General features: G+C 33.3%; 1 protein-coding gene across 2 annotated transcripts in view; it reads right to left on the bottom strand.

Moving 5' to 3' along the window:
* Positions 1-542: 542 nt before the first annotated feature.
* FAR1 (fatty acyl-CoA reductase 1) overlaps positions 543-11,881 on the bottom strand; it is a 73,043-nt gene continuing 61,704 nt past the window's right edge. Inside the window, exons 10-12 of one of the 2 annotated variants that reach the window (XM_007471425.1) lie at positions 9,086-9,215; positions 6,588-6,715; positions 543-4,293 (exon numbers count right to left, since the gene is read on the bottom strand). In XM_007471425.1, the coding sequence (XP_007471487.1) occupies positions 4,131-4,293; positions 6,588-6,715; positions 9,086-9,215 (421 nt within the window). In that variant the 3' untranslated portion in view covers positions 543-4,130. The remainder of the gene's footprint in view (positions 4,294-6,587; positions 6,716-9,085; positions 9,216-11,881) is intronic. The other variant, XM_007471424.1, reaches the window with a different exon arrangement.

Below are 11,881 nucleotides of genomic sequence, written 5' to 3'. Positions count from 1 at the left end.
AGCAGAAAATAAAGGAATTCTGCCTCCAAAGCATCTTTGGAGGACACCTAATTCAACCCCATAAAAAAACAAAGTCAAATGTCTAGGAGAGAATCTCAAAGTAAATATTTTGAAGAGAATAATGAGGTATGCTTATATATTTTAATGAATTCAGAAAAATCTCCACTGCCTCTCTACATCTTTTTTTTAAAATTTCTTGGCTGCACCACGCAGCATGTGGGATCTTAGTTCCCTGACCAGGGATCGAACCCACACCCCCTGCATCCCTGCATTGGAAGTGCAGAGTCTTAACCACTGGACTGCCAGGGAAGTCCCTGCCTCTCCTCATCTTGTATAAAAGTATAGGTATTGTATGTGAACTGTGACAAAGGAAAGGAGGGAGGGAGGGAGGGAGGGAAAGAAAGGGAGAAAGAAAAGAAAGAAAATGACAATTATAGCCTTATTTGCCCACCATAAAGATATTTAACTTGTATTTACCACTTTACATTTTTCTACATAAATGTATTCTTACAGCCATCAACTTGCAAAGGAGCACGTCAAACTTAATGTTACTCAAATTTTTCTTTAATAAAGAAAAATCAAAGGAATAATTTAACAAATATGCTCAAATGACAAAGATGATTTGTTTAGGAATCTTAAGGGTAGCAGAGATGTATGCTAAGAGAGTACCATCATTAAAAAGAAGGCATTCATTCATTCTATGACTTGAAAATGTCTCAAGATAAAAATACTAATTCAATAAGAAAATATTTCATATTTCTTTTATCACAGAGACTGTAAATTTAATTAACTCATTTCTATATCAAGTTATGCAGTATACCTTCCTTTCTCTAGCTTCTCATGCAAAAGATTAGGGAGTTTTTGTCAAAATAGAGCAAGTCAGTGTTAATATTTTCAAGTCACAGCTTGGAATCAGCCTAGAAGAGCTTGGCTAGGAAGGACATTTATATTCACCTGTACCCCAGCCTGATATCAGCTCTCTCCTTTTTTGGTTACCCTCTATTACTAACGAATGATTCCTTATACTTACTCAATAGACAAATTACAACAAATGTATTTATAAATTAATGAAATATCATTCAATGTGGAGGAGAGGAGCTGGAGCCTAATGACACCCTGGCACTGTTTTTAGAAAAACCACCTCATTCCAGCTAATAAATAAAAATAATACTTTAACAAAAAGTATTCATCCTGCCTATATGCTTCCCCTAAAATGCTGTGTAAGAGATTCAGAATTCAATAAAATTAGGATATAAAAAGTAATGAGTACACCTTTAAAAAGGTAAGAAGTATAAAAGAGAACTGTTTCCCGTAATCCTAACCACATTACCTCATGAGTAGTTTTCAGGACAATTATTGTAAAAATACAATAAATACTATAATGGAAATATAGGGATTCATTTATTACTTTTTGGTTTACAAACAAAGGCACCCAATAATGCTTCTATTTATTTCTTATAAAAGATTATCGATTTACATTTAAAACAAAAAGCAAAAAACCCTGAAACAGTTCCTACAGACAAGCACAAAAAAGGGAGAGAAGATTTTTTTCCTCCCTGCTTCCAAGCTTTATTACACAGATTCAGAAAATATTTATTTTATACCATCCTTAAGTCAAAGAATGTATTACCATGCTTCTCTGTGTTGAGTTTTTGAACATATTAATGTTGCCAAGTCAAGTTTAAATATAGTTATAATGACTTCATGACTGACAAATGCATATGTCAGAATTATAAGAATCAAGGGTGAATAGGGGAAAAAAAACCCAATGTTTAAAAAACAGCTTTATCAAATGAATTAAATGAAATATTAGATTTATTTAACAGGCTATCCTGTTAAAATTTGAGTTTGTGTGTAAAACACAATCAGAAAGAACTAAAAACCATATCTAACAATGACATAAATACAAATGATTTCCAAAACCTTTGTTTGAGTTAAGCTTAAAGTCAAGTTGGTGAGGATTAACAACCTATATACTTTTTATACTAATTTTAGAACTTTAAGTTCCAGAATGACATATTAACTTATTAATTAGCTTTCTTTTGACAAAAGAATTCTAAACACACAAAATTAATGCAGTGGCCTCAGCACCCTCCCAGTTATCATTTCTTTAAGTTAGATGACAAGAACAATTACAAGAACTGACAGAGTTCAGAGACACACACCTTCCAAGTACTTCACACACCTGCCGAAGTTGTACCTGATTCTTTTGCAAGACACAAAGACAATTCATCTGATTCTAAGTATATTCAGCAGATGTGTAAAAATCATACAAATGTTAGCATGTTTTCAACACATTATGGAAATGTATTTGGAGAGATGGAGTACTCAATGTATAGAGCATCTACAGTTAACTTTGTGGGCCACTTCAAATCAAAGGCATCATCATTTATTCCATTTTTAGACACTGCCATGGTCTCTCACACCTTACACAAGGTATGGTCCTAAACCAGAGACTTTAGTATCATTGCAAAGAATACATATGTATTTATATTTATATACATATTTCTTTTAAAATAATGTTTTAAAAGGTTTACTACAGAAAATCTGGCTTCAACATGGAAGCATTTTCCTTTTCAAGATTATACACCTGCATGGAAGAAGGTGGTTTCCTTTACATTTAGTTTTTGCACAATAACAAAATAAATTTCTTATACACTGCATTTAAATTGATGAAGAAAATTAAGATGTAAAGTTCTATGTAACTTTTTGTATTGTGAATTGACTTCATTAAACATTTTCAAGATACATTGTTAATGATTTAAATATAGTACAACTTGATCAGTTAAATTAGAACATGTTATGCTGATATGTTAAAGCAAATGTGTTATAACAGTAAGGAGAGTTACCTACTATTAAGATTTAAAGGGAATTATAATGTATCATTAAAATATACATTGATTTTCTTGCTATTACTTGTTTCTATAATGAATTCCTTTCTAAAAGCTAAAACCACATGCAGAAAAAAATAAATGATATCTTTAAACTCATTCAACAGTTTGCTACTTTATGTGGTATGTAAATAAAGTTCTTTAATTTTATACACATTATTTTATGTATTATTTTGTTTTTCTGGAAGAAATTCAGCTCTCAAGGTCAAAAATTAGTATGTGTTTACACACATGAGAACATTTTCTTAATGCTATGACTACCTGCAAATACATTCTTCCATAGTAATGTACTTTTCACTGGAAAGACAGTATAAGCCTTTTAAAGTCTTATTAATAAAATTTATAAAGGGCAGAGAGCACAAGTACGGTGAATTCCTCCCTGCACCCACACCTGCTTGTCAAAGTCTCAAGTAATCATCCAGCTTCAAAATATGAACAAAATGTCACAGAACTGATTTTCACTTGGTCATAATGTGGTCAAGAAAAATGTATTCCTATTCTTTTTGATACTAACCGTCTTACTGAATTTTCATTTCCTTCTAAAAACACATAGCATATGTTGACATGATTCTCAAACTCATTTAGATCCAGTAGGGCCTCTATAATAATATATAGCCTTCTGATTATGAAAGCAACTGACTGCTTATAGAAAAATGATATGTATCAGACCTCTAATCAAAGAAAGAAAAATGAGAACGTGTCTCTCATGTCTGAGACCACTCAATAACTTACAGGATGAGGTGAAAATAGTTTGGTTGTAATTTTAACAAAACTAAAACCCACTTGAACTGATGAAAAAAATCAAACACTGAAGAATCAAATATCTACCACTTAGCTAGTACTCCTGTCCAAATAAATGCTTTCCACTGCACTAAATATTATAATTAGAAAATCACTGTATGTTAAGGCATATTTTAATTAATATGTTCCAGAATTGCACAGTTATACTGGTCAGTGTTCCTATTTCCCCACTCCTATCCTCACCCAACCCCTTTTCCCCAGGGATCAAAATGTTAAGTCATGGTTTTGGTGGCTATTATAGATTTCAGTTGGCATACCACAGTGTATTCACTAGGTTTTTATGAGCATATGTTACATAAAATGTTCCATAATTTACTCCACACTCTGAGTTAAGATGGTTTAATGTCTTGACAAAAGGTGAAATGACTTAAGTACATTTTACATTTTGTGCATTTAGACCACCATATGCACAGATGTTCTAATGCTAAATTCTTGTCTTCAGTATCTCATAGTGCTGGATGCTCGGAAGTAAGACAGAAACTTGTAGCACAGACTAACCACAAAGTACCAGATGTTTCTTGCCATTTGTGATCTTGCGATAAAAATGCGCCAAATCAGGATCACGAGGATAGTATTGAAACCGTAACGTATGTTCCTCAACCTGAAAAGCAAATCAAGAAATGTACTGGATACTATTTTCTAGAATAGAATATTGTTGGACAGCAGATAATTCATGCTCATTTTTAATCTAATCAAAGTTCAAATCCATATTAAGCTGCAACTTATTTAAAAACTAACTAGAAGGGACTTCCCTGGTGGTACAGTGGTTAAGAATCCACCTGCTGATGCAGGGGACATGGGTTTGAGCCCTGGTCCGGGAAGATCCCACATGCCGCAGAGCAACTAAGCCCATGTGCCACAACTACTGAAGCCCGTGTGCCTAGAACCAGTGCTCTGCAGCAAGAGAAGCCACCGCAATGAGAAGCCTGCACACCGCAATGAAGAGTAGCCCCCGCTCTCCACAACTAGAGAAAGCCTGCTCGCAGCAACTAAGAACCAACGCAGCCAAAAGTAAATAAATAAATCTATTAAAAAAAAAAACTAACTAGAAGTCCTTAAATTAGAAAGTTAGCAAACATCAAACAAACCTGACTGTGCACATTCTGGACAACAGTCCATCAAACAATGCATTACCTCTATTAATAATGAATAACGCAAAGTTTTTTTATAACAGTACATTTGGGATGCAAATTTATTTATTTAACAAGTATTATTTAGCATCCTTCTGTATGCACTATACTGTGCTAGTCAGCAAGTACATTAGTAGGTACAATAGACATATCTCTTGCACTTCGGAGCTTCCTATCTAATCTAAAAAGGTAGATTCATCATATACATCATCCTTCAGACAAAATAAACATTTTTTGGACATCTTTAGCTGCTTACAAGTTGTCAGACAAGTGAATTTACTCCTTCAGTCACAGGATCAAAAGCCAACTGGACAAGTCCTCATTCATGAAAGAAACATGGCACTTGCTCTAAATAGGAAGACCCTCCTATTCTCAAAGAGCAACATGCACATTACCTTGCTCATGTTTCAAAACATTTTTGATGTTTTTCAATGGTGTTAGAAAGGAATATAAATCCTTTAGATATGCAATACTGTTACATAAATTCCATTAACTTCAACAGGCAGTGAAAGATATAGGACTAGAGTTGATCCTTGAACAACGTGGGGGTTAGGGCATCGACCCTCCAACAATCCAAGTATAACTTCACAGTCAGCCCTTCTTAACCGTGTTTCTACATCAGTGAATTCAACCAACTTGACACTGTGTAGTAATATAGTATGTATTTGTAGGAAAAAACCTACACGTATCAATAAATGGACCCACGCAGTTCAAACCCATGTTGTTCAAGGGTTAACCGAACAACAAACGATCAATGGGTGTAGACAAAAGAGCTCTGAATTAGGAGTCAAAGATCAGTATTCTAGTTTGCCCTACCACCACTTAATACAATACGACTCTGTCAAACACAACTTTCTTAAGTCTCCATTTCCTCATCTATACAGCTAGCTGCCCTATAAATTCTCAAAGAGTTGAAAGCACAAGAGTAATAATGTGAAACTTTTGAAAACTGTTATAAAACTTGTATTAAAAAATTACTATGGGGGCTTCTCTGGTGGCACAGTGGTTGAGAGTCCACCTGCCGATGCAGGGGACACGGGTTCGTGCCCCAGTCTGGGAAGATCCCACATGCCGCGGAGCAGCTGGGCCCGTGAGCCATGGCCGCTGAGCCTGCGCGTCCGGAGCCTGTGCTCCGCCACGGGAGAGGCCACAACAGTGAGAGGCCCGCGTACCGCAAAAAAAAAAAAAAAAAAAAAATTACTATGAATAAAAGAGATTACTATTAAAACTAACTGCATCTCTGAATAATGGATTAATAGTAATTTTTCCTTTTGTATTTTCTGAGTTTTTTTTTTTAACAATTAGTATGTATTACTTTTATAAGAGACTAAGGGAATAATTACAACTATTTTATAAACAAGGAAAAAAGTTCTATAGTGAATAATGTATTATTATACCTCTTTTCCTCTTCTAAAGATGTATTTAAATAGGGTAAAAGAAACTTTACATTACCTCCAGTTTAAAATATATTTTTATTTTCTCCTAATATCTTTACTTCTTTACTAGCAATAAGGGAAGATAAAAGTGATATTTAAAACTAAATTCCACCTGACTTTATTACTAATGGACAGTATAAGCTGATGAAAACAGTAAGGTTCAACAATCATAGGCTAAATTAATACTACCATAGTTACAGCTCAAAGGCAACCACTTTTCTTAAATATGGATACAATGTTATTAGCAGTATCTCAATTTATCAGCTTAGAAAAAATTGTAGTATTTCATAAGGAAGACAAGATGAAATCAAACCCATATAAAAACGTACTTGTTCAGATGTTTCCTAGCTGCAGGGAGGCCAGACATTTCTTCATTCAATACATATTTCTTAGTTCCCATACAGTAGTTCTCTATATATTCTGCCCAATGTAACTGTCGTACATCAATATTAAAAGTCTACACAAACAAAAAATTATTGGTTACTTTCTTGGATAATTTTTCCCACAACCAGTCAAAAATCCACACTTTTTCTAAAGGCTAATTCCACATGACATGATTACAAAACATTTACTGTATTAATTTTTTAAATGTTACTGCTATTCACAAAAGTTATTTCATATCGTCCATTAAACAAAGAAACATTTGAGAAGATAATCTGAAAACTCATGTCAGCTTTTAAAGAGGAGTACATGAAGAAGAAAGAAGCCTGCACCATTAAAAATAAATAAATAAACCGACAAAATCCCATTGTCCAAATAGACCTAAGTATTCCTTTTATACATGTATCAATACACCTGTCTCCAGTTTCCTTCTGTCTACACTATCTCTTCTTTTTGAACATCCTGCATACCACACAGATTAATTTTCCTAGAGAAATAGTATTGACATCAAGAGACAGAATATGTTATGAAAGCTGGCTTAGGAATTCAGATAACTTTAAGTAGGCCATTTGATGAAAAGGGTAGATAAATCTGGAGAAGAAAGCCTTACAAAAATGCTATTTCGTGACAAAATAAGAGGGCTATACACCACTGCTCAGTGCTCCTCCACACACAATCAGGTAATTTTTTTGGTGTAATAAATTATTCACAATTTAATTTACCATTATTTCTGAAAATAGCAAGTTCTAGAACAAACATAAAAAAGCTACCATAAATAAATCATTAAAGTACCAGTGCACTGAAATGGAGACTTAAGATATGAGATATTAGGCGAAGGTCACACATATATGCAACTGGATTCCCATAGGAAGAATGAAAAAGAATAGAACAGAAGCAGTATCTGAAAAGACAATGGCTGGAAATTTTCCAAAAATGGTGAGAGACCAAGCCAAAGATTCAAAACACACATATACCACATATACACACATATATCTACACATATTAGAGTAAAACTGCTGAAAGTCAAAGAAAAAATTTTTGTAAAAACCAGAGAAGGTCCCGTGGATTACCTCCAAAGAAACATTAGTCTGACCAACTGACTTCTGAAAAGAAGCAGGAGAAGCCGAAAGACTATGAGGAGATATCTTCCAAGTGCTCAAAAAAAGCTGCTAACATAGAATTCTATACCAGTATAAATATCTTTGAAAAATAAAAATATTCCCAGAAGAATAAAAACTGATACAAACTGACATCAATAGAAGACACACACTAGAAGAAGTATACTAATGGGAACTCTTTAGGCAGAATGAAAATGATTCCAGATTGAAGTCTGGAATCATTAGAGGAGGATGGAGGATGGAGGAAGAAATAAGAGCAGTAAAAGGACAATTATGCCAGTAAATCTATATGAATACTAATTGACTAGACTACAATAGGAATGATTGTAAGGCACATAACATAAATACAGAATTAAAAAACATAACAACATAGCAGATAGGTGTTACCCTTTGCATTATCCAAGAAAAGGTAGAAGTATCAATATTATATTAGACCTTTGCTAAATTAAGAAAGGATACTGTAAAGCAGCCGCAAATTAGACTGGCTTTTCAACACCAAGAAAGACAAATATAAAAAGAAAGTTGTCTTTAATGTGCTGCAATCATGTAACATAATCACAAACTGAGAATTCACTACCAACATACCTACAACTCAAACATATTCTTGTATTCTGGATATATTTCAAGCAGAAAAAAAATGACCCTAAAGAGAAGACCTTATAGCAAAGACTCTAGTAAATATATAGTTAAATCTAAGTAAAACTGAACAAAATAATCATTTCTAATTATGAGGTTTAAGTAGAGAACTAAAGTAACATATAACCATATAAGTTAATGAGGATGGTAATCAGAGCTAAAACGTTTTATGGTCCTAAATATCAATAAGGAAGAGGCTATAGAAATTGCTCAATTTAGACTTTAAGTATGCATGTTCAAATATCTAAGGTAACCTTAAAAAGAAAATACAGAGTTTAGTTTCAAACTAACAGAGAGCAAAATGTGGAATGGCAAAAAGTAAAAGAGTATACAAAAGCAATTTCTGAGAGAAGGTTTTCCTTAAAACTTAAAGAAAACAGAGTGTTTGGGGGGAAAATGCATAAAGAAGTCAAAATTCTCTTTGAATCTGACATTAAAGAGAAAAAGAGAATCAACGTGTCAATCACGCTTTGAAAAACCTCTGCTACTCTCATACTTACATTATAAATTCTAGGATAAAGCAACTTTATCACCACCAATTATGACTGAAGCTTTAATGGGAGACTATAAATAGATCAACTTTCTTATGGTATAATGGCTGGGGAAAATACTCAATTATTTCTTGGGTTGCTAATTAGCATACTCTAATTAGTATGCTACTTGTTTTCTAATAAAAAACAGAGAATACTTGCCTTTTTATCTTCCAGGTTTAGTTGATTCATTAACATATTGACATTGTCAGTATTCCAAACCCAAGAATTACTTGTGAAATATTCAAGAAACACCATAGCTTTGTGAAGGCGAGTTATTGTCTTCATCATCCTGTATTATAAGAAAAATTGAGATTCATAATTTGCATAGATAGGGAAAAATCTCATCACCACCCAGGGTACCAGTTTCTATTTTGAGACATTAACAATAAAATTGTAACACGTAATTCAATAAGTGTACCATACCACCAGGAAATAAGAATATTTCTGCATCTTAGAAGAACATTCTATAAATCCAAAATGAATTTAATACAGCAGCAGTAAGTTTAAGCAGCAGTAATTGAATTTAAGCAGCAGTAAATGCCTAAAGAGAGTTCTGCTGATATATGAAATTAATTTTCAAAGGAAATGCAATACTTCAAGGTCATATTTTCTACCTACAATACTAAGCAAATAAATGGATTCATTTAGTATTCCTTTCCTTTTTGTTCCTTAAGCCACATTTTAGTTCAGCTGCATTTTACTAAGATTATCTGTGAATTCATAACATACTGTTCCATTATAATCTCAACTCTTCAGCATCATGGAAGCAAAGTATACAGAAATATTCATTTGCCATTTAGTCAACTCTCTCTACATATTTTAAATAACTTTCTCTTGAACACTAATGGGTACCGTGATTGTCTGGACGTGCCATGAAATCAATGACTCATGTTGACAGCTTTCTGAAAAAAATATTCAAGATATTCAAGATATTCACTCACCTTCCCAAGTCCCCAATATCCATCCTTATGGAAACAAGGGAGTTCGATACTTTTTTTGTTTCTTTTTAGAAGGGTGAAGGGCTTTAATCTTTAAATTTGTCATTTTATATATCATGGCTCACTGTAAGTCATTGATATCGCAACACTAACCAGAAAAGCAACATCTATACAATAATAATTACCTATGATAAGTAGAGAAACGGAAGAAAGAACTTTTTGAAACAAAACACACACCAAAATTCCTAACCTCTGGTAAACAGAAAAATTATGTGTGAAGTAATACTTAAAAAGAATTCTATTTATAGTCCCACAATAAGGATTAGCATTATATGCAGTTTAGAAGTCCCAAAATTAGGGGCTTCAGAAACGGGGGAAATTAGAACATTAGAAATGGGGGGAAAATCAAAACAGTAACATTAGCTAAGAAATTCTGATGACATATACAATACCTTTAGAAAGAAACCCTAAATCCAGATACTGAAAGAAAATGAGGCAACATGGACTCTACGTAAAGAAAAACTGTACTTCACGCAAGGAAGCAATTCCAAAGTAAAACCTCCATTAAACACAAAAAGAATTACTGAGCATCAAAGGCTAAATGTGGACAGGAAGAGTTCAAATAGAAAGTACTTGAAGGGAAAAAAAAAACAAGACATGCTGCTTTTAGAAAAGAGATTAGGCAATTTTTTTCTAAAAAACAACAAAAAGATTTAACAGATTTGTAATTAACATCCACTATCACAGCCAGTATAGTACACTTGAATCACACATATACACATATTTAGTTAATGTGATTTTCCAACATACATCTTACTAAAAAGTTTTTCTTCCTAACAACTCCTTTTTCACTCACAATTCTCACCTAGTCTTATTTTCAGATTCATTCAAGTGACAGAATTACCCTAAAACCAATCACTGATTCAGCCATAATGACAATAAAAAATTGGAGGGGGAGAAGGAAATTTGAAAGGTCATATATGTGTGAAGTTCACAGAATACTTATCAAGCAATAAAACTCTGGATTGAATACTACGGGGGATAAAAAGAAACTTAAAACTTTGCACCATCAACCTTTGGTTAAACATGCTGCAAGAGCAGATGCCTGGGACTACACTGCCATGTATGTTCTGAGTATTTATTCTTTATTACAGCAACCTGTAAAAAATAATCACAATCTTTTAGAGGTGGGCAAGATCGTAATGGTCATCTAGTCCAGGGTTTCTCAGCCTCAGCACTATAGACATTTTAGGGCAGATAATTATTTGTGGTAGGGGGCTGTCCTGTGCACTCTAAGATGCTCGGCAGCATCCCTGGTCTCTACCCACTAGATGCTAGTAGCACCCATCCCCCAGTTGTGATAACTAAAAATATCTCCAAAAATTGTCCAATGTCCCTTGAGGGAGGAAAATTGTCCTCCACTGAGAATCACAAAGATAAAAAAATATCAGATTCAGAGAAGTTAAGGTGGAGAAAGTTAAGCTAAATAATCAAAAAAAACAAGACAATGGAAACATTTTTTTTAAATACCATTTTAAGAGTGATGAAATATCTACTACATTTCAAGAGCTAGAGTAAATAATTTATACTGCTTCTACATGTGATAATATCATGCATCCTAGTCCCCAGTGACTATTAACCAGGAATCCATATGATGTGTATACTTTTTAAATTATGCCAAGATATACAGTAAGTCAGATTTTTATCTAACTGGTACTCAGAATAATGTAAATGAGTAAACTGGACACCACGAATGACATGACTGACATTAGTTTAATGCAGAAGTAGGCATTATATTAAGGCCCCAGTATAAGGTATAGAGGCCAGTACCTTGTTCAGTAAATATCTGAACAAATTAAATAATATAAATTACATATTTATATTTGTAAATATATAATTTATATTACATATAAATTAACATAAATTTACTATATTTATATTTAACATTTATAATATTGCCTAAATAAAAAACCTTTATGTCTCTTGTTGCTTTTACAGTATAGGCTCCCAAAGCATT

Source organism: Lipotes vexillifer, unplaced genomic scaffold (genome assembly GCF_000442215.2).
Source record: "Lipotes vexillifer unplaced genomic scaffold, Lipotes_vexillifer_v1.1 scaffold6, whole genome shotgun sequence".
In the NCBI taxonomy this organism is placed as follows: domain Eukaryota; kingdom Metazoa; phylum Chordata; class Mammalia; order Artiodactyla; family Lipotidae; genus Lipotes; species Lipotes vexillifer.
Note: the sequence above shows the minus strand (reverse complement) of the source record. Positions and strands in the feature narration are given on the sequence as shown.